The following is a 24,465-nucleotide window of genomic DNA, read 5'->3' as shown; positions in this document are numbered from 1 at the left end:
GGCACATTAAGGTAATGTAATTTATTTATCGTTTGGTTTCACAGTCCTTACGGATAATTTTTAAATAATATAATAAATAAAAAGCCGTTTATTTCATAACCCTTTTTTACATTTCAAATGTTGTTAGTGCCTACTTCATTGTGCTTAAAATCTAGTGTTAGTTTGATATTAAATCTAAATTTTTTATCTAATTTAATTTTGGTTATGAACCCCATCGTGGGTATAGGCCTCCTCCAACCTTTTCCACCTTTCTCTATCCCTGCCCTGCTCCATCCAGTTTCTTCCTACCGTTTGCACTATGTCATCTGCCCATCGCTGCTTTGGTCTGCCGATGCTTCTATTGCCTGTTTGGTGGCCTGGTTTGTTATTTAAAAATACTCAAGGGCCATCAGGCAAAAGAATTTTTAAATAACAAACCCTAAAAGCACGATTTAATTAAGGTTTAAGGTTAATTGAAAGTCGATATTAAATGAGTATTCACGATACATTACAGTTCCTCTGAGTTACTCAATAGTAAAGTATCAACAAATGATACAGTACTGTGTGAAACGGCGCATAAGCAACCGTAGTTACTCCGGCTCCGATCGAACAAATCAGAGCACAACGCTATGCTTTGCAACTTTATCTTGGTAAATAATAATAAACCTAGAACTAGTAATTCTAGAATTCTACATATATTGTAAGGTCAACTTACACTGACTTATAGCCATCTGTCCTCTATAGAATTAAAACCGTATACCCACCCAACTGTAAATAAAGGTTAACTAGTAAACTACCCACTTTAAAACGGTCATCCATCCACGGATCGGACGCGCCAAGCGTCACTTATCCTTATGATCAATGGATCGATTTGGCATTTTCTTGGCCACAAGATACGTGATGAGCCTATGGACAACTGGATATTGTGACGATACCAATAGATAAGACTTAATAAATAACTTAATACATTATTTCTAATCCTCAGCATCCTCACATAGCAAAAAAAACTGCGCATAATCTAAAAAAAACTGAACAAACAAAAACATTAAACGTTCGTCACTTCCTGAAAACAATTGCAAACACAGATGTTGATATACTGACATAAGTAATATAAACATACTTACTTACATATAAAACATACCCACATAATAAAATAATGTACTTATAGTCTGAAGGTTAAGACTGTGTAAGCATTTACACGTGTTATTTACCCTCACAAGTGTAGTTTTGTTAGTGACAAGATACAACACAATAGTGTTATAAAACATAAAAAAATTAACTTATCACGTATATCAATCACTAATCATAAAGGAAAGATCAGAATTATATTAAATGTGGTAACCCCAAAACTTTTTTTAATACTCATTAATTATTAAATTAGTAAGTACCTTCTTTACAAAAAAAAAACAGTAAAAGTAACGTACTTTAATTGATAACGAATCAATTAGAAAACTAAATAGGTAACAAGACAAAAAAATACCAAAAACCAAATAAAATTACAAGCTTTAAAATGAATTACGAAATACCTAAATCATAATTATTCATAATATCAAATTCATTTTTTTATGTACTAAATCCAATAAGATTACAGTAAGAAAAAAAAATCGTCGCCATACTTAAATCAGAGAAGCGCAAACGCAATAACGGTATAGAAAGATTTGAAACAGTCCCTTGTATTCTATTTATAAACGCACCTGCAGGGAAAGTAGACCTTTTTGTGTTTATTAGAAAAACATTAACTAAGTGAAACATCTGTTTCGAACGGAAACAGTTTTTGTGTTCACCGCAAACGAACGCCACTGATTTCCGTTATAAATAGGTCAATAAGTCACTAACGTTTCTATGAAAAAAAGGTATATTTAAATACGCAAGAAATATGCATCCGAATCCTTATATTTCGTACATCAACAGCAGTAATTGATTCTTTGGGTACTTATAATAGAACAAGTAGAATGGATTTTACGTACCCTTTTTATAACAAATAGCCTATTCATTATTGGCAAATAAAAGACACCAAAGATACCGTTTCTTCCTATTCACTAAATTAATAAAAATAACTTATATTTTAAGGTAGCTATAAGTTCTACAACACGCATTAGTCTTAACAAATCGTAATTTTCTAAACCCAATAATTATCGTGAACCTTTTGTAGGTAGTATTAAAAAAAAGCTTTATAGTTACCCACTAAAGATTACTTATTAAGTAATTTAAAACTACTCAAAAATTCGCGAATATATTTTTTCCAAGACTTACTTACAAAACCGTAATTATTTAAGACTAATCACAAATAATCTTACAATAATATTAAAACCTACCCCAAAAAACTAAAAGTGAATAATCAAAACATTAGACCCGATTTCCCGCATCAAAACAAAACATATTCATGCAAACAAAACGTTGAGTCGAAGAAAATCCGTCGCTCTTTTTAATGTCCGCATGAAACAGACGGAAGCTAAACGCGGCAAACACAATTTTCCGTAACAAAACTCATGCGCACCGGAAAGTGCTTCGTTTATTTCCCGCCATCCGGCGTCTCGACCAACCGAAATTTGCCGCCTAAAATTCTCCAAGCCAATGAGACAAATGGCCGCCATTTTCAACCAATCAGCGACGAGCCCGCGCTCTCGCCATCGCGTCATTGTCATATCTCGAAAATTAGTACGGCGGCAGTGCAGTGAATGAATCCCGTCCGCAAATCGAAGAATTTTCCGTGAAACAATAAATAAATACTCCAAGGTGAGTACTTTATCATAATTCTTGTTCACACATGGGAAATTTTCAAAATTATACGTTATGTCACTTGGTTTTTAACGATACGTCAAAATTATTTCGCAATTTATTGCCATTATTTAGTTGTGAAAGCGAATATTACTAATCATTCACATTCCGACTCATTGTTATTACATAATATAAGTAATCTTCATTTATTTTATATAATTTAATTACTTATTTATTAGTAACCTGGTTTTAGTTATAATGTCTAGTTATATTGTACCAACAGACCAACACAAAAATCTAGTCAGTCGTGTTTCGGCAAAATGGCGGCGATGCTCTGTGCTATTAATACATTTTCTGTCCTGTTTATGATGGGCCGGTCACATGCGTGTGCGACAGAGACGGCTGTAGTTTTGATAAGCAGTATGAATTTATGCTGCACACGTAGGTAACTAGACACGTCTTCGGTCTTCGTAAACAAGTCAGTTTGCAGTGTTGCCACAACAATATTATGTGTTCCCTTAATTCGGGGAAGATTTTATTTCTTTAGGGAATATGGAAAAAATATAATGAACAATTTATAACAATTGATGCCACAAAATAAAAGAATAGAATAAAAACTTTTGTTTTAATATTACGCATACTTTTAATATTGATTTAAATAATAATAAGTTAATAGGTAACTTATCAACATTATTATCATATCACCGAATCGCGCCAAAAGAAATTCTATATGTATTTTAGTAAGCGGGTAATGTTTTATTGGAATTGTCATTTTTGTATAAGTAACTGAGATAATAGGTATTTACCAAAATGTTACTGAAATAAAAATCAATGAATCAAAATTCAGAAGGAGAAAATATAACATAAACAATATAGATCTCTGGTCTGAAATAAATAAATAATTATTATAAATAGGTATGTACATAATAACACTATGAAGTGGGTTAACTATTATATTTTTATTTGATAAACAAAATACAGTCAATCTGTGACACCACTGTGATACAAAATAATATTAAATATAACATTAAATAACACAAAACGAATATAATTATTTCAAGTTCCTACAATACCATTATCCCGAAATAATATTAGTACTTGCAAAGGGGTAAATGAAGTAGGGAGACGCACAACATAATCACATCACTTGATCGAACGCGACGCCAGCGCCACGCGGCGGCGAAAAGTTGAAACAAAATGAGTCGCTTGCGTCGAGGTTGCTCGATTCCGCCGCGTTGCGCCACGCCGTCGCCGACCGCCATTCGCCGCCAGTCGGCGTACGTACTTTTACCGTGCGGACGTATTGCGTCACGTGTCTCGCCGCGTTACTCACGACTTGTTTACACACAGTAAACTAACAATACGAATTCTTATTGGTGCGTGATGAGCCAAACACTTATAGTTATACCCTTGTTAAATCAATATAATTGTATCGCGTGCTGCTACTGAATACTGACCTTGTTTGCGCTAGGTGGATACGGCGCGGATGCTATCTGTGAAGTGCGCTGTGTTTCGCTGTTCGGACTCTGTTGGAAAGATGTCGACGTTGAGTGTGAGGGCGCCCGGCCTGCAGGCCACCACGGTGCTGGACACGAGGTCGCTGCGCGTGCACGGCGTCACCGCACTCGAGGGCGTCAGAAGAAATTTGTTCGGTTGTACCGACCGAGAGGAAAACAGAAGATTTGTTGAGAGAGAGTTGGCCCGCCAATTGGAATTGGACAGCCAGAGATGGGGTTTCGACTTCGCAAATGAGAAACCACTGCCTACTTCGCAGAGATTTGCTTGGCAACTCGTTCCCGCGTCTACGATTCCTGCTGCTTTGAGAAGGTCACCGATCACAATCACGACGACTCCTGCAGCCAAGGCGCCGACACAGGAGCCTAAAGTTTCCAGTCCTGAGACGAGCAAAACACAGAAGAGAATAACAGGTGAGTTTTGTACATTGTTTATATTGTAAGAGCGAACTTATTTTGTACTTGTGTTGACATTTTTGACAGAAGCGTAGAGGTTATGATTTGCGTTCTATTTCACGATGCGTAAACAATGCGTAATATTTACGCTAAAAATGTCAACATTCGAGTGTTTTTAATCTATGAATTGAACGTGCCTCATTCAAGTCTATTGACGCGCGTATTCATAGAAGTTCTCGTATTACGAATGAATTGCAAAGTCTGAAGTGACCACGTAGTTAAAGGAACCTAGAAGTAAAATTACAAGCGTTATCGAGTAGCTCAATATCGAGTGAGCTCTTTGAACTGTGTGCAATTAATCGTTTGTAAGTAAAGTAATTACACAGTAAACAAGGTTTTATCAGTGCAGCTGCAATGGATGCGGTTCGGAGCGAATATTCGTGTACCTAGTGTTTATCTGTAGGTGACGTAAGGATAACGAACCTAGGTCACTTTGATTTGACACGACTATTTTTAGAGCTTGTTTCGATGCGCGTTAAAATGTTTATGTAGCGGGATAATGTTGTTTACGGAGAGAGAAAAATGTCGGAGTACCTAGATATTTGTATTATTTGTTTTTTTTTTTTTTCATTATTTAGTGACGACCTCTTTGGCGCAATGGTCACCAAGCCGGACTGCCGAATCTGTGGTCCCGGGTTCGATTCCCGGTTCGGTCGACATTTGTGTGATGAGCATGCTTGTTGATCGTGGTCTGGGTGTTACAATATGTATTTATAAATATGTATATGTGTAGCTGTATGTAGTTTATCAGTTGTGTTAGCACCCATAACACAAGTTAATAACTTACCATGGGGCTAACCAACCGTGTGTGAAAAAGGTGTCCCGACATTATTATTTATTTCTAAACTCAATGTCACTTTTATTAAAACTAGGTATACCAAACACAATAAGAAAAAATATATTTAAAAACTTAATTGAATTGCATTTACTTCTGATGATGTTAATAATAACAATCTTCATTAATGATCGATTTCAACCTTGTCTACGACATTGCGTAATAAACAAAGCAATTAACTACCTACTTAGTTTAGTTTTCAATACAATGAGTAAATAGTTACGTAGCTTACAAACATTATAGGTAGATTATAGTTTTATACCAACCAATAAAAACATGAGGTGTAAAAAACAATATAATGTAATATTAATACCTACTCAAAGAAGATATATAGGTACTTATTAAGAAATCATAGTTAGGTACCTAGACAAAGTTGAATCATTTACAAACGTTTATTTGCTTACAGCCGTCAATACTGAATAATTTAATACCTATTAAAATCGGTTGTAGGACGAAATTATTACGAAACGCATTTATTATTTAAATATATTCATTATTCACGTTTCTTATACGACTTATAGGAACATAGAAATAATACGAAAAATTACCAAAACTTGATAGCATTCACGATGCGTTAGGTATAGCGAAATCATCCCTTCTCCTTAAGTTAATACTTATGTGCTTTTAAAAATAAAATAATACGTAAAAAACTCCTTTACAAATCATATCAGCGAAATACACTTGTAAAACTTGCAGTTGCCATGTTACCACTCGCGTTATAATAATGTTTAGTCTATATTAAACCATATAAAGAAGCACTGAATATTAAACTCACTCGGTAAGGCATCGTATTCATTGTGTAACAGAATATGTATCACACTCTGCAATTGGACACTAATTGAGCGTCCATAACACCTGGAACAAAACACAAGTATCGTTTTACTCTTATTAAAAACGTACACTTTATACCACCTACTAAGTGCCACTTACTATTATTATTTTATTGATAAGACTCCTAAAGTAACGAACTTTGACTCCAGTACTGTAAATGTTTATTTAATATCCTTAATTAGGTATTTGTTGGAGGCATAACTACGCCGAAATTTTACGACTCTAATAAGCGGGAGACGAATCAAATGTGTAACCCAGTAACGCTTTACAATAAAGCTAAAATAAGCATTCACTCCTTGACTCATGCTTAATACGATATCTCAGAAGTCTTTTGTGACTGCCACCCTTATAATTGGACATCAAAAGAATTGTAAAGACGTGCAAAAACTTATAAGGCGGAGGTGCGAAAAAGTTCATAAAGGGTCCGGCTAAGCTTTCATTAAATAATTTGCAGCCTCATAATTAAAAATTAGGAAGTCTTAGTGAGTTTCTAATGGAGTTGTTTCTTAATTAAAGGGGTGGTGTAGATAAAAAATTGTTTGAGTAGTTATTAAATTGTTTTTCACGTTGTTACTTGAGACCGCAGCTTTGGTTCTTAGGTTATCAAAAGGCGAAAAAACAGAGGCATAACGGCACGTCTAAATTACTGGGTAAGCACGAATACTGACCTAGTTTCGTTTGTTTTGATACAATGCTGAGCGTTAATACGGAATGGCGAGCCTCCCACACTTGTCCCATTTTAGACTACACATGTGTGGATACAAATTGTAAACAGTAGTTTGAGGTTACGATTATAACTACAGTTTTATCAAAATTAAAAAAAAAATGGGAAATATTTTCGAACTTGTTGATAAACTGTTCAAATAATTTCAAACCACAAATCCCGCTACACTTTTTCTGCATTTTACAATTTCATTTCAACCGCATCACAGTTATGTTGTTATTTTTCTAAAGCAATGACTAAAAATATTGTTTTCCTAGATACATTCAATAGACTTTGTTGTGCGCTAACTTACATTACAATGACTTGTTACTCAAGGTTACAATGACGAAAATAGCTGTTCACTTGCGGTGAAAGTCCTAAAAATAGGTCACTAATTTGCCATGACACTTTAAACTATGTATGACGAATATTTTGTGTACTACTGGTGACGAGTTGAATAATGTAACGCTTCGCCATTATTTTGCTATACAACCTCTCTAGTTACAATATACTACACATTATCAATTAGGTCACTTAAATTCATGTAATGAGTACGATAAATACTTAGCACTTTCAAAATAATGCTGCTTCAATTATTTCTACAATAAATTAAAACCGGTTTGCTAACAATATCCCTCGATTGTAAAACTCGCAAATGTTGCGGCGAAAGTAGGAACTCAGTCATTATAATGTTGTCTATTTTCTTTTATCGTTTATCTAGGGAAAGTTTCCCGGACTGACGTTCAAGATTTTCTCGTTCATACCGAGCGAGCGTAGCGACATGCAATACAATACACATAATCTCAGCTTACGTTTGTAAGTATAGTAAACGGTATCCTTGTCGCACCCACACGCGGTGACGCGCGCGCGTCGCGTCACCTCACTATCCGTCCACGCATGCGCACACACGCTCACTCACTCACTGATTGCAAAATGGCGGCCTTTATATTCGATTGAAATGAACATCTTATTTTGTCATCACTTAATTTAAATACTGCTCCAGCCTGTGATACTTTCAAGTGTCAATTTATTTTTTACCGTGGTATTAAACCCACTGCTCAATGTATAAGTTACTTTATTTTTTTCGGAGGCAATTTTTAAATAAGGCGTTGAGGTGGCCAAAGTAAAAATAAATAGCGGCCATTCGTTTAGTTCAATCATACGCAGCGTATTGTATTTTGGTGCATCATATTGCTAAACTCTATTACTTCTCGTTTTTATGCGTATTTCGTGCCTGTTACCCATTCATTGTTTGATTCGAATCTTGCGCTGTTTTTTCTTAGACAACAATACAAACTTAAACCACAACACAAAAGAGCCTGAATAGGCAATCGCTTGTATTTTTTGTTCGTCTAGTAGCCGCACAGCTTAACAATGTACCTGTTAACTCGGTAATCGGTAGCTCACTGTAACTTTTATGCATATAAAAACTCTTCTTATTCTTATCCCTAGTGAAAGCGATCGGATTTATGTGCTAGGTTATGACAGAAGCAAACTGAATCTTGGGAAAACTGACTTATTTAATTTTATTGAACCCGTAATTTAAAATATACCGCGTCCCGGATTCCCGCGTCTTGTATTTGACAACTAGCGTAAACATTCACGACCCGATTTGTAGTGCGCTATTAGATTTCACCAGATGTGCATCTAAGCGCTTTCTAAGAGTTCTCTAACGTTCAATCGTTATGATTTTTATTGTCTAAAACTGACCAACCGTACCAACTTCGTAGGGGTCCTAGGGGAGCGGGTCACCCAATTTCTTACTTCCCTTTCATAATTACAACTTGGTTGTGTCGTTGAACTCCGATATATTTTGGTTTATGGGAAAGTAAGTGGACGTAGCTGCGGGGATCCCATAATAATTGTATACTTCGCTATGCAATGTTAGAAATAGTTGCAACTGTATAGGGTTTCTTCAAATGCTGCATCCGGTCAAGACGTTCTTTTCATAGATGTATTGTACTAATTTCCGTTCTAATTCTCAACCCTTATTAAATAGCTAGATAATAATAGCGCATTTTTTATGGTTTAGTGCAGCATGCATTGCATATGCTCGGTTTTTCTGCGTATATATTTTTTATGCTGAGCTAATAATTTTCATTCCATTGCACATAAACACAAACGTAGTTGAAAACAAACCAATGATCCATGCCTCATTTCTCCTTGCCAAACAATGTCGGTGAATTAAATTGAAAATTCAATTAATGAGTTATAATAAATCGCAGTGTCTCCCCTGCAAACGGCACAGAATAAATCTGCATTGTGTTGTGATTGTCATAATGGCGGCGCAATAACGTCGGCGCGTGCGCAGCGCACCGCCCTTTGTGTTCACCCTCGCGGACACTGACTCTGTAACGGTTATATTGATTTTTTAACTGACACTTTCCCTTGCTGTTTGATGTTATTAGTATTAATTCGGTCAAATAATAATTTAATGTTAGAAATCTTGATATATGAATTGATGGCTTATGGGCTGTATGATTTTCTATTCTGCTAAAGTTTTCATAGTTACAACCGAAAGGTTTTGATACGACCAACGAATTGTTGAAATGAAATTAATAAAAATAGTTTCGCCGCAGAGCAAAAAAAAAAGAATTTTATCACACCAGCGTAAATGGTATTTAACGAATAGGCACTACAAAACTACAAAAAAAAAAAAACGAAATTTCGGAACATCAAGCGATTGCGAAAACTATACCATGCGGGTGATAAAAAAGTTGTCAACACACGTGTTCGAATTTCAAAATTTTAACAGATAGGGGGAATAACGGTCGCGGATAGTTCACGGCATCTGCGCAACCCCCGCGTTCGCACCCCCTGCGCCAGCGCATATCCCCGTCCAATGACCGGAGGCATCATCTGGTGAAACAGATCGTTACGGGATAACGTTACTGCATGCAATTCTGTTTTTGTAAATTGAGTAGCGTTGTTACCAATTAACATATGTTAGGGAGATCGTTATTACATTTATTGGGAGCAGTCGTTTTAATTGAGGACATGCCGTATTCGATCACGCGATAAAATGCTGTTCTCCGGGGTGGCTTGGTAAACTGCAGATTAAAAAGCTTGCAATATGGTATGGTATTCCACCAATTCTATATTGAGAAAATTGTACAACGAAGGCTGACCAGTATGTCTTAATAGCGTAACAACACCGTTAATCACCTCTGGCCTGCAATCATATAAGCTTGTACACTTGACCATACCAGTGGGTCGCGCCCATTCCTTGCACTTGTTAATGCAGAAATGTGATTGGTCAAGTCAGCGACACGAGACTAATGCGCAGGAGTACGTTATAGTTCTCACGTTGCGCGTGCGCAGCGACCCTAAGGAAACGCCATGTAAGATATGGTTCAATGCGCGTAACGACTGTTCTGCACAGGAGATAAAAAACCACTTTTCACAGGTTTTTTTGTCTGTTGGTGTCAGTCATCCAGAAAACCAAGACTGGTCATGAACACTGATGTTTTTCATGAACCTCGTTTGTTTTTTACGCTTGCAACAATAAATTAAATAACAATAGACGCCTAAGCCTATCAATTAGCTGTCCGTATTATATTTGGCCTCATTCCTATGGCCGTATATTTCATAAGACTACTCAGTACACACATGGCTAATTAAGCAAATGAAGAATTTGGATCAAGGACAGTACTACAGTTGTCACAAAAGAAACGTGGTTTTATATTTACTGTTATAATCTTATCCAGTTACGGAGTATTTTCGGTGTGAATAGACTTTTTGTGTTAGTCTTAATTTGGCTCGATGTGCCGTTATAATGATTGTTCGCCTACAATTCATTAATAGGTACATTGCCTTCAGTTAATATTGCAGAGATAAATGGCCAGTTATATTTTCTACTTAACGCGGCTATCTTAAGCTGAATTCCTTCTTAGCACAGATTTCTAAGTCTACAAAGATTAAATTTATACGAGCGACATTAAAATTTTCAAACGTCTAGTGACTGTGAAAGGTCTTCAAGCGAAAAAAAGTACAGTTAAACGAAATAACTTCTCGGCATACTTTCTAATTGCAGTGGGGCACGATAGCATCACAATTCCCCAGCTAACCGCCATTTTTTGTTAGAGTCAAAAACGTAAAATTTTTACACATGGCAACACTTATGATTATATGACATGTCGACTCATCTCATTATGATGAGATTTATTGCATATGCAAAAATTAAGCGCGTTTTTGAAAGGCATAGTTGTCGCCGCTAATGATGTTATAATGCCATAAAAACATTTTAAATATAGATAATGTATTGCATATAAGAGAACACAGGAAGGAAAATTAAATACATGTTTATGTATCATATACACCCAGTGGTGTCCTGCTAAAACCGCATTGAGTATGGAACCGCAAATCAGGGATAATTTAAACTTAAACTAATGTCATCCTTTATTTCCTCGTATTTTATTAATAGCTTATTAAATTCGTATATTTATCCGCTTATGCACATATTTTGTTACATTGCAATATTCATTTAAAAATCGAACAACTGCGTACTTCTAGTAAGTTAGCAGAATCCCTGTTTTTTTTTTCTCACTGCAACAAAACGATGTCATTTCTTTACCGAAAAATCACATTCTCACGTTACCCATTTCCACCCTGCAATTACTTGGTTGAAATCTGACTGCCACATAAAAACACAGCTGATAAATCTGCCCGGTTACGCTCGGAGTAACACGAGGATTCCACCATGGGAATCCAACTTGACCGTAAAATGTAAGAATCATTCCTGATCCCTAGAAGTGAAAGTGACAACGGACTTTTACTTTCGAAACAATTTTTATACAAGAGAGAATTATTTTTTAATATTCCAAAGAGATTAGAGACAGTCGTAGTGGCCTAGTGGGTAAAGAACCATCCTTTCAGGTATGTGTGTGGGTTCGATTCAGGCAAGTACCAATGCATTTTTTTATGTTTGTATGTACTTTCCAAGTATATTTTGGGACACCAATAACTGTGTTTCGATGGGCATGTTTAACTGTAAATCTGGCTAGACTGGACGCCGATCCCAACATAGTTGGGAAAAGGCTAGGCAAATAATGATTAAAAAGAGTCTTCATAAAACCTAGGTTTTACTGAACGTGTGAAACAGTTCTAAGCCAGTGTTCTTAGAATTATCTTTGCAACTTAGAATGCAATTCGTTATGCAAGCAACCGTTTCCATTGTGATGCAACTGTGATTTACTTTTTAGATAGGCCTTTGTTCTATCGTACTAAAATTGCTGTCGTAACAGTGGGTAGTAACTCTGAGGCATAAAGTATGTAGCCAGAAGTGGTGAACTTAGTAACAAGTATAAATACAGGTAACAATTTGATAAAGTAGCCCCTTATTACTGAGAGGTCAATCAACCGTTATTCCCATGGAGCTTTTAGGCACTATCAAACTATAGGGAACTAATATTACAGGGTAGATAATTGATACTATCAATATATCACCCTTAGTAAACGGTTTCCCATAGGCCATGGGAAATCGATGGTCAATACCGCCGTTTATCGATAAATTACCATTGTCCGTTATGCCGTGAATTATTGATAAACAGTAGGTAAGTAATATAATTATAGTGTCATTGTTATTTCTATTGTAAAGCAATGATTAAGATGAGAACAATTGTGTTAACATAAAATATGGCATTGTTAAGTTCCAGACATTAAAAAACAAATGCTAAGATTTATGATGTGATTGAGTATGCCATCGACTCTTTATGCTATGATTGTATTATAAAAATAAATTACCTTCGATTATTGTAAAAATAATTAATCTGCCAAAACTCCCGTCCTTTGAAGGTATTTAAATTAATTAATTTTTACTCCAGTCTTTTTTAATTAATATGAAGCAATGCATGTGAACGGACTACCCTTCACAGATGTACAGGAATACGTATCCGTTGAAACAATACGAAGGGGGATTTTTTCATCACACGAGTTTCCATTTTGCACCGGATCAATAAATAAATTGTACCTTTTAACCCCGTGTGAATATGACCTTTTCTACTTTTTACTGACTCCCTTTACGGCCTAATGATCATTCAAACTATTGCAGTCTAGTTATCCTTTAAAAAAGAAAAATTGCATTTTTACTATCGTACAAAAGTTTCTCAATTGATTTCATTATTTTCAATTTGTTGGCGCGTTCATTATTGTTTAAATGGAACGCGTCAATTTCAATTTAGGAATGTTCGATTTTTTCCGTCTGACAGCTGTCTCGGGAGAATAATGCACCGCGATTAAAAATACTCGTGACTTTTTATTTATTTAAAAGTCGAACACGGACATTCGTACTTTCGGATTCACAAAAATAAAATCTCTTTTCTTTAACTTAACACTCTTTTGTTTTTGGACATTCCAAAGCCCGTTGTTTTGTGTTCGAAATTTAAATAAAAACAGTAATGTTCCGCATCGTGCGCTCGCGCAGATAACAGCTGCAGGGTTACAAATGCATATTTTGATTAAACGTAACGGTTTTTCTTTAGGGCCCATATGTTACGGTTCACTTAGTTAACTAGTAATTAAGAGGCGCATAAAACTTAGATATTGTAAAACTGCTATCTGCAACGAGGTATGTCGTTGCTGCATAACTTAACCACAACTTAACATATCCTACTATTTACTATACAAATACTCGTAAGTTAAGTGACACGTTGTGTAAACTTAAGGACACTTGTGGCTACATGCAACTTACGGAAGTGTAGTAACCGTCCGTTCGTGGGAAACGAGCGACGCAAGGACGAAAACGTGAGTGAATGAACGCATTAAGGGATGTCCTAATGATGTCGAACTATTCTCCCATAAAGTGTCGCTTTCTTTTGTTTTTTATTTAATAATGACTTTTATGAATGGTAAAGAAACAGATGACTAGTGAAGGGGACGTATTCTAAATTCAAAATTATCGGATGTCACTACGACAAAAAGTTTTAAGTTGATCTTCTAAATCATAGAACATATTTTTGTTATCCACGAATGCGCTCTTTTGACTAGCTTAATTCATCCAAAGCCACTGTTTTCATTCAAACAACACATTACACATTTACAAATTCCTGCGTCATTACGAAATTAGTATGTAATCTAATATCAAATCAGGAAATATTATACGGCATAAGTGGGCAGATAAGCGATGTGGCCTTGGACCAATTCGATAATATTCATACTCACAGGCTAGACGAGCCGGCATCATAACTTTGTATGTTATGTGGGAAACTCTATGGGAACTCTACCTTGAAATTATGTTATGGGAACGTGGATTATGCATAGTCTTATAACAATTAGTACACTGGAACAAAGGGCCACATTCATGGCGTCACTATCCGTTATTGAACCTCTTTTCTAATCATCATAAAACACACTGTCAGGAATTAAAAATAAATTTCAAAAATAGAATCGTCACCTATGCTCCTTCAGATCATTATCAAAACAAATTCGAAATTCAAACATCGATCTGTCATGGCGTCCAGGTGGCTACAAATCATTATGCAAATCTCCGATATGGACGATTGTCGAAGTATAGGGGAATAATCACGCCTTCATGACAATGACCAAAGGGATATAAATCAACGGACATCAACACATTTATTTTCACTCCATTTCTAAAGGGCACTCGAAACGCGGTCGGATTAGACAGCTCGATTCGTCTTACATTTAAATGTTTTCGAAATCAAGGGGAATTGTTGTGAGGCGTGATCCTTTTAATAATGAAGACTTCAAGTACTAGGGTTAACATTGACACGTAATAAATTCCAAGAGGCCGTATATCTTTTCGTAGATCTTCAAACGTTCGGAATAGAATCGTGGGCATTATTTTTATTTGCTGTAACAGCAATGTCTGTGCAGCCATTACTCAGCGGGGTTATCGACCTTCTTACGAGTGCATTGACAATTTCTCCTACACGTTTGTGTTTAAACAAATATAAGCAAATGAGATGCTGTCAGCCCTAAGCCTCGGGCCCACACTACTAATTCCCGAAACTAAACAAACTGAGCTTCAATATCGACAAGCTCTTGAATTTCAAAATGTTTGCTTCCACACTATTTGTATAAGAACTTAAGGCGACGTGCCTATGAATAGGAAACGATTTCACTAGCGTAGGAGGGTAAATATTTACAAGAGACGAAATATCAGAGGTCTGAGAATATGAACTTGGGGTTATAACCCCTCTGTTGGCTGTAAAGAACACGTGTGAACTCTAACTCCTCACACAATTCAATTTCATTAATTCTATTCACAATTCCGGACTTCATTCTTTACCACTATTCGAGTGTCACAAATGTCCCTTAAGAAGGACATCCATCAGTTTCCCCGAAGTGATGGATGGACTGTGAAAAGGATCTATGTTAATTTCAAATTGAAATGTTAATTCGTCATAATTATTTCGAGTGGACTACATCTGAATAAATAGTAATGCATTTCGAGTGTTCACACCTTTTAACTGTTATTTTCACAGTCTCTTACAAAAACGTTATTTATTCAATACAAGCATTTGTTGACAAAACAAAGTATTGCGCATTACAAAAAGCTGTTATAATTATAATTAACCGGAAAACAGTTAATTTCGCAAACACGGAAAACAACACGATAAAAAATCCTGTATTTATGTTATTATTTAAACTTATTTTTTTATTTAAACGCTATAGAACTCCTTACAAAGAACCATAGTGAACCATAGTCAACTCTTTGATTTGTCCGTGGTACATTTTTTTCATAAAACCCTGACACTCTTGATTGATAAGCCTCGAGACGTTTCAAAAGCATTAAGAATCTGATATAAAAAATCTCGATGCAATCTGGTAGCCACGACAATGATAATACTGTATTGTCGAAAACATTCATATTTCATGCCATTGTAAGATAAGAATTCTTGATATAGAATTACAATCTGAATTTTAGATTTGTTTGTGTTTATGGAATGCGTGAACGAAATTGAATAATGTAGGTAATTGTGTGTGAACGTAACATTCTACGTAAATATGAATATTTATGATAATTAGGAGATATTATTGGGTTACATAAAGAAAGATGATTGACGGCCAATGTGCTTGACCGTTGAAGTTTTGATAATATAAATGGAAATTAGCTGGGAAATTATATTGTTACAATACAATGAATGTTACAGGAATACGCCTTCGAATTTAAGGGACTGTCAAAATGAGTTTCTTTATTACGTTTAGTTTAATTTTATTTCTTCTCGAGTACTTTGTTCTTATCATATTCTTATAGATGTTTTATCATTCGGAGCATGTAAGACCTATTTCAGGTATATTTATCTGGATAATCTGTTATGAATTTATCTAACTATGAAATTCCCAATAACTAGTAATTACAATAGCTGATTAAATACAACTTGAATCACTCGATTTACAATGCAAATACCATATTTAACATAATCGCAAGTAAGATTAGTGAATATTAAATCTTAGTTTAGATTCATCACGACATGGTTTGTGTTCGCCTAGTGTCACGTTTGTCTTACTAAGAACTGTTTATTTGTAAACAAAAATATACGACAGACATTGTAAGTTATCTTAGTAATTATTGTAAATGCGCATGTAACTGCTCTGTCTGTCGTGCTTTCACGCCAAAAATTAATTCAATTTTTCATTAGATGATATCTGGTAGATATATATTCTTGAGCCTGAGAAATTATTACTATTTAAATGACAGATATTTGGTACACAGTCAGGGTCTTTAGAAAGGACATAGGCTACTTTTTATCTGGCTGCGGGAAGTGGCTCTCTCAGGACATGAGTGAAATCGTGAGGAACTGGTTGCACCCAGACTCCTTTTAGGGAACATTTATGACATTATTTTCATATGACTTAGAGAAAAATTTTAGTTTTAATATTTTGAACTTTACCTATTTACAGTTGAGTACAAGTTCAAATCACTATCAACAAAAAGTTGTACTAAGTACTTACAAACTAGATTACGCGAGTCGAGGCAAGTGCCGTTACGGAGGCCATAAAGGGTTCTCGGCTCGACCTTACACCATTAATAACGGTAGTACCATTGACCATAAGTACCGTGACACACGAAGCCATGGAGAAATAAAGATTTCTTCAACCATGTATTGATTTCTTTCGAAGATTTGAAATTGCAGTCATCACTTGGGCATGTACCCAGGTACCTCATTATTTCGGTTGGTGTTCTTTTTTTGAAAGACTAAGGATGTACAAAATTTATCGCATTTTCGATAAATCCTTTGATTCTGTGTCACATAATTGATCACAACGTCTAAAGCAGCTTTACAATGTTAGGTTTAGCAAACTTGTTCTCATAATCTCATGCATTGTCCGCGTCGACTTAGCAAAAAATTTGCATACGTCCATAATATCCTACCATAAATAAATAATGCTGAATTAGATGCGGTAGGAAAACAATGTCATCAAACATAAGACAGCAGAAAACAAATAAAAAACTTGAGAATAGAATTTTTCTAGCTACTGAAAGATGGCTACCTAAGTTGGGGTCATTGACATCACTTCTTAATTAAACTGCGATTTTTTTGTGAAATAATGCAAATAATAAAGGCTGCGTTAGATTCGCGAAACGCCAACTTTCCGCATCCCCGTGTCTGAGGCGGCGCCGGCGCAGCGAGGTCGTCGACCCGACGCCACGGTGTTATTGAACGTACCATAACAACACGCACACATACACACCCTTGTGTGTACGAACATTTCGGTGTGTTGAATAGTTATTAAGTGACTACTGAACTTGCTAAGACAGGCCACGGTTACACTAGCCGAATTTGAGTTATCCATTCGAAAAAATAAACAAAAAAATAAATTTGTTTCAACAATTGTACAAGACCAAAACAATAGGAAAGAAGGCCCATAAAAAATAATTAACCCACAACTTTCTCTGAAAAATAACGAAGCAATTAAGAAAAACACCTCCCCAGATTCCAATTATGAGAACACAATCCGCACTTTGCTACCGTAACACTGTCTAAATTATAAACAAACAAAGAGAAAGTTAACATACAGACCAATAATAGGTAAATACAATAGTGTACCTGACACACCAATCATACATAACCAAAATAAATATCATGCGATCCACGTTTAGTTACGAAATGACATGACGACATTTCAAGAACGTACAGTGTGCACCGCTGCCCGGCCCACGACCATAGTAGCTCAAATTAACGGTACCCATGACAGAACTCCTTTCGCGAAGCCTCATTCTAAATTCAAATAGTGGTGCGCGTACGCATACAGTCAACAAACAAAAGTGTTTTGATCAACAATTTGTTAGGTATTTGTTGCTTGTTCAATTGTCTTGTGTTGTTCGAAATAAATTACGACAATTGTGCTGCACAAAAAATTATAGCACATTGTTAGTTTGATTCTGTTTTAACAGTCGTTGTTATAAAAATATTTATTTGCATTATTGAATCATCGTTTACTTTATGACTTCATGACTTTAAAAGCTATTGAAACGTTTTTTTACCTACTTTAAAGACGAAAAATATAAGCAATTTGCAATCGCAAGCGCATCTCTAAAACACCGGAACCTCTGAACAATTTGGAACGCTAGTTACACCCCAAAACTGTAGGCGGAGTTGAACGAACTGTTTTTCACAGTACCCGACTTGCAACAGTTCACAAATTATCATTTAATTTGGCTCGTAATTATTCTCTAGTATCTAACGTATGAGTTTTCAATTATTCAATTTAGTTTGCTGTGAACATGTCAACATACCACTCCTGCGCACGTGGTGTTGTCGGATTCTGATAACGATATCGAAACGTGCCATATTTTACCAGGAATATTGTAAAGTAAATAAAGGGGGTAGTTGAAGTTTCCCGTCTTCACGACTAAGTAAATTGTCCTAAGTAGGTATTTTATTGCTTTGAATAACATTATTTGATACTCAAGTTAATGTTTGTCTAAACAAAATTTCTAAAGAGCTAGCCAATGTTATTTTTAGCGTATCGGAAAGAGAAACCAGTTATTTTCGTGAAGTGATCTCTGTAACGCTAAATCTCCAAACTCTATGGAAATGTGTACAATAGATGAGTTTACAAACAAATAGAGTTCGTCGCACTCGGCCGTAGTAAGAGTGAAGGAGATAGGTATAAAGCCGAGCTTTTGAGGACGCGGCCAGAAAAGGTTATTCAACCTCCTTGTAAATTCGCCGTGAAAAAATACGGCACTGCAATTTTCTTAGATAATTTCGCGAAATCACAGAATACACAGTGGACATCATATGAAGATTACAGAAAAAAATATTGTTGTGTTTTTATTAGAAGATTTAAATAACACAAATATTTCAAACGATAGGGAAACGAGGTGTTAAATAAATTTATTGATGTTGTGACCGAAACGAACAGTATTTTTTTTATTAGGTATTCATTGAATTGTATCAACACTTTTGGCACGCGTCAATGAATAGCTATCGAACCCGTTAAAAAGATTGTGTCGACGTATAAATTATACAAAAAAATATGATAATTTACTATGCGACAATACGTTACTATCAGTGTGCTAGGTTTTTGTTTATATAGTATGTATTAAGGTATCATACGTGCATAAGTAATTTTATTGTTTACGCCGCGTTGAGGTTAACGATAGTATGACTAAGAGTGTACCGTTGAGTTGCTAAATACATAATTAGCAAGTTCTTAGCAATCAACTAGCAATTTATTATCGCTTATGCGTAAGCCAAGCTAATTTATCGCCATATTAACTTTTTAGTTTTAAAATGAACAGGTGCTGAGAGAACAAAATAGCAATAAATGCAAGTTATTTATGTTTATTGAAATCATTTACAATTTGTTACCATTAAAAATGGGAACTATATTTTTTGTCACCAAAATGTATATTTGTCATCAAGTTGTATCACCTAATAAATAGATCTATCGCCACGAAATATTTTCGTTCTCAGATAAACAAAGAGTGTTCCCAGGTATGAATTACCAAATTATTGTTAATATAATGTGTAAAAAATGAGATGGATTACCAATAAAATTGCAGTGCATTACATGAATATAAACTTCGTTCTTATAATAATAGTTTTATTACTTAAATAATAGCTTGGTGCTCAAAATGGTAGATCTGTCACCAAATAAATCGATTAATCGATCCCTGACTGCGACTCCTTTTTATTTGTTATTTTGTCACCAATAAAGTAGTTACATTTTATTTCGTTCAGTTATTAAAATCATGTATTCGTTACCAATTTAATACATCAGTTTAAAATTTTAATGAAAATATGTTCAAAGGGAAGAGCCTCAAGGAATGGGTTGTAGGTTGGTTGTAGGTACGATCATACGATGCGCGGCGCGGGCAGCGAGATGCAAGTTTACTTCATTCGCGACGATTACGTTCATTGTTGTGGGTGCATTTTATTAGTATCTTTGCATTTGCATTTTATTATCAAAACTTTTGCTTCTGGTGGGGGTACCAGAAGCAAAAAATTTACTTATCGGCCAGAAAAGAAAAAGGGGGCGCCTTTCAAAATCCAAACCAGCGCTGATTATTCAGTGATTGTTATTTTTAACAATAAATATTGATTATTTTAGACTTTAATTAAGTGTTTTATTTACTATTCAGCTAGAAATTTAATTTAAATATAATACTACCTGTGAAAATTAAGACCCTTGGGGGAGGCACATGGCCAGTTAAGTAGTAGACTCTTTTGGTTGAAAGGATGATGACGACTACCCTACATTTTTAGACCATCATGAAATTTTCTAGTGATGTAATATATGATTTATTGGTGATCTCTTTAAATTAGTTTGCTTAAATACTATTAGGACAACCCTATTATAATACATACAAAACCATTTATTTGGTACTTGACCCCATATCTCCATGATTTTCGGTAATTTATTGTGGAATTGATTTTATATTGTTTGGTGACTACATTTTGGTGACAAATCTACTATTTTGAGGGCAAACCCTATTATTTAAGAAACACAAAATGAATTGAATTGGTGACAGCTTAAATCATACCCATTAAAAATTAATGAGTATTAGTGAGTTACTGTATTCCTGTTTCACTGCGAACATGAAATACGGAAGCATTAGACTCGCTCTAATATGACAGATGGCATGAGTTGCCATGAGCATCCACTCATTAAACGCACAGTGGTACAATCAACAATCCCTGGAAAAAACTTTCATACACATAATTTAGTGCTAGCATTAACAATGCATTTATTTCTTTTTACTCTTCAATCCTGATTCGTCACACTTTTATTTAAAATCGTTAAAAAAAATCGTTAAACATAACAAAAAGCTAGTCATTAAATACTCGACGTTTGATAGATGACAGACAATAAAAACTAAAGACATGATAATATTTTTCTTAATCCTTAGCTCTGGTCCTGATATTGTCATAATATCCTTTTTGCTGTAATAAACAACTCGTGCCGAAATAAAAACTTCAACGTAAGATTATTATTATAGCTTGGTTATTACTACTAGCGATGAAATATCTTATATTACTCTCAACTCTGGCACCTTTTGTTTTGTCCTATAAATTGATCTTGGAGTCACTTACCTACTTTGTCCGTAAGATTAACCAACTACAGTTAAATTGCACTGGTTGGCACTGTCAATTGCCTAGACATTTTGCCTGGTCTTATGCAATTAACGAAGTTTTAGCACGTTAGGTTATTTAACAGATGGAATTCGCAGAATTGGCATTTGAGTACAACTGCAACCAATAAATGACAAATCCGGAATTTATTGACTGGCGAATTTATATCCAACAAATACCATGACTTCTCATAAATCCTGTTAGAAACAAAACTAATTATTTACGTTGCCAACAAATCTATTCACTAATAAAACAGTAGAAATTAATGGTCCAACTCTGTAGTGTTTCTTACGACATTTAACTATTCTGTCCCCACCAGCGCCCACACAAACTGGATTAGAAATCAACCCAGTCTTGATTGCGTCCACTTCGTCCCACACCAACCACCGGACTATTATTTTAATAAACCCTCATTCTATCCTAAGGATAATTGCCCATACCAAGTAAAAATCAACTAAACATAACAAAACAATAGCCTTTACGATCGTTACAATTTACGACATGGTCACTATTTATAAGTTTTTAATAAATGTTCATTTTGTTTTCAGGTAAGCGTCTCGAATTTATGGTAATGATACTAATCCAGATTGGTATGTATTCTCATTATACTATTATGAGGTAGATGCTATTATATAAAATAGTTACGGCGGGAGACATCGCGGGAGGCCCCAAAACCTGGCTTAAAGGACCAAATGAGAGGTCGAAACCTCAAATTAGATCACTTCGAACTATTAGGACAAAAAATGCATTCCAAATAACTTCTCTTATAAGAAAATCTAATAGCCAAGTCTATTCTAATTCTACTTCCAACCCCTTTATAATTTCTTTAAATCGATGTAAACCACTACAATCTCTGCTTGGTGGTCGTAGATTCCACGGTAATTTGATCAATTTGAATAAGAGCTGGACAATAATCGTGGCTGTTTCTAAGATTTCATTTCTGAACATAGAAATCTTGTAATTTAGATAGAAAGTTAATGCGTTGCGTACCAATGCGGTTCAATTCATTCTCATAGCTCAGAATTGTGTAGGGTGCACCTATATCATTCAGAATGTAGTTTTCTATGCGTTCTATCTAGTTGTGTTATTCCATCATTTATTTCATCGACTCGCGGCGCGTTACCAAAAGACGTCAAAAATGGATCATTTAGAGCTTTCGATATTTGTTCTGTACATGTTTTTTTACTGTATACCTACTAAGCATTTCTCAGTTAACACAACCTATTTAACGTGTAACCTATGTTTAATATCCACATTAAGACTACCACTTTTTCTACCGGTCTATTTAGTGGGTTTTTGTTTCTTTGGCTGTCCAAACACTGAGTGTGTGAAAGGAAAAGTCGTGAAGACTTCTTTGAGAAGAATTATTTTTAGGTCAAGTGTGCTCCTAATGTGATTCGATTAGTGGGCCTTCTTAAATGGCAACACTCGCACAAAAAATATTGCACGAAGTTTTTTGACTCGCCGCATTACTAAGTGCCAATCCTAAACGATAAAGTGTCACTTAGGGGATTTTTTTTCCCATAAGCCTGTTCTATTTCAGTCCAAAGTATCCTGATAAATAAGTTCAAGGGCTATCGCATTCCCAGACAAGTGGGTTACCATTACTATGAAGGGCATTTATGATTATTTTTTGTCCCACTAACCTCATTTTAAAAACCCCATGACATGATAAGAATTTCTCCTTTTGGTAACTGCTATTATGTAATCTTTTATACATTATACCCGGGAGCAGGGAAAAAATGTTTTAATGACTCCAAACGACTTGCCTTTTAGGCATTATTTCTGTTTCTTGAAACAGAACGGTTTAATTAGAGCTCGTGTCCAGATCCTGACCTTCCTTAACACTGTGGCTTTCATAAAACAGCTTTTTATAAAACTTGCGCAAGATTCAATTATAACCAGTGAAAGCAAATGGATCAATTTTTGCGCGCCGTATGTTTTTATTAAGTGTTAATGTTTGTTCGTTTGTTTTTATTGCTGCAGTAATGTAATTTAAATTGAATGATTCAGGAATAATGTCGACTGGCATAGTCAGACGGACACTGTAGAGTTCATCATAGTTTTGCAGTATCATTGTCCATTACGACATGCCGTTTCCAGTCTAATGGACATTACATTATTTAATTTGCCGTGATAATAAGCCTGTTGCTATGTCCACCGTAGCGAAAACAAACACGAATGATTCACAATACATTGCATCGCCTATAAAACGGAGATCATCAGTCGATAATGCAATTAAGTAATGAATTGTTTTCAATTGTCTTTTCCATTTCGTTCGTCAATTAACGATCAAAAGTCAACTGCGTTTACTTTGTCTTGCTTCCACGAACCGCAATTATGACTGTCTTTATCGAGGTGTCTTATTAGACGGGGAGCGATCACGCCAACGCAACGTGTTCTAAGAAACCTTACAAAAGACTTATTAACCAAAGTGTCAGTTTCTTTCCACTCCAGGGAAGAAAAGAGATGAACCATATCCCCGTCCCTCTTACTTACTATTCGAGGGCGCTCGTAAAACGATTTTGGATTCGACAAAAAATTGTTTTGGTTTTTTCACCACGGAGTCGGGCGTATACAAAAAACTACGCTCGTCTTGTTGGAGATTTTGTACTATGTCATAAATAAACTACTACACGGCTTGTAGTTTTTGTTGGGTCGCATTCAAATTTTGTTTGGTACGAGCCAACGGTCACCGCAGCCACGCTTCACCGGCGTCAGGATACCAATATCGCTGCGCATACGGCCGCTAGAAAAATTGCGTACAATTTTTTTCTTATCTGAAATACAGTACTAGTAACTGGGTCAAACTTAATCTAATGTTTCGCAAGCGGCTTTAGAAGTTAAACATTGTTTGGAATAAAAAAAAACCTATGAAGCCTA

General features: G+C 35.4%; 1 protein-coding gene across 3 annotated transcripts in view; it reads left to right on the top strand.

Moving 5' to 3' along the window:
- The first annotated feature begins 2,622 nt into the window (after positions 1 to 2,622).
- The window catches only part of LOC124635650 (cyclin-dependent kinase inhibitor 1-like), a 42,512-nt gene continuing 20,669 nt past the window's right edge, over positions 2,623 to 24,465 (top strand). The window contains exons 1-2 of one of the 3 annotated variants that reach the window (XM_047171584.1): positions 2,623 to 2,715; positions 4,169 to 4,625. In XM_047171584.1, the coding sequence (XP_047027540.1) occupies positions 4,184 to 4,625 (442 nt within the window). In that variant the 5' untranslated portion in view covers positions 2,623 to 2,715; positions 4,169 to 4,183. Of the gene's footprint in view, positions 2,716 to 3,949; positions 4,626 to 24,465 lie in introns of those variants that run through there. The other 2 variants (XM_047171585.1, XM_047171586.1) reach the window with 2 other exon arrangements.

This window comes from Helicoverpa zea, chromosome 13 (assembly GCF_022581195.2).
Source record: "Helicoverpa zea isolate HzStark_Cry1AcR chromosome 13, ilHelZeax1.1, whole genome shotgun sequence".
Lineage (NCBI taxonomy): Eukaryota > Metazoa > Arthropoda > Insecta > Lepidoptera > Noctuidae > Helicoverpa > Helicoverpa zea.
The sequence above is the reverse complement of the archived record's forward strand: the minus strand, read 5'-3'. Positions and strand labels throughout refer to the sequence as shown.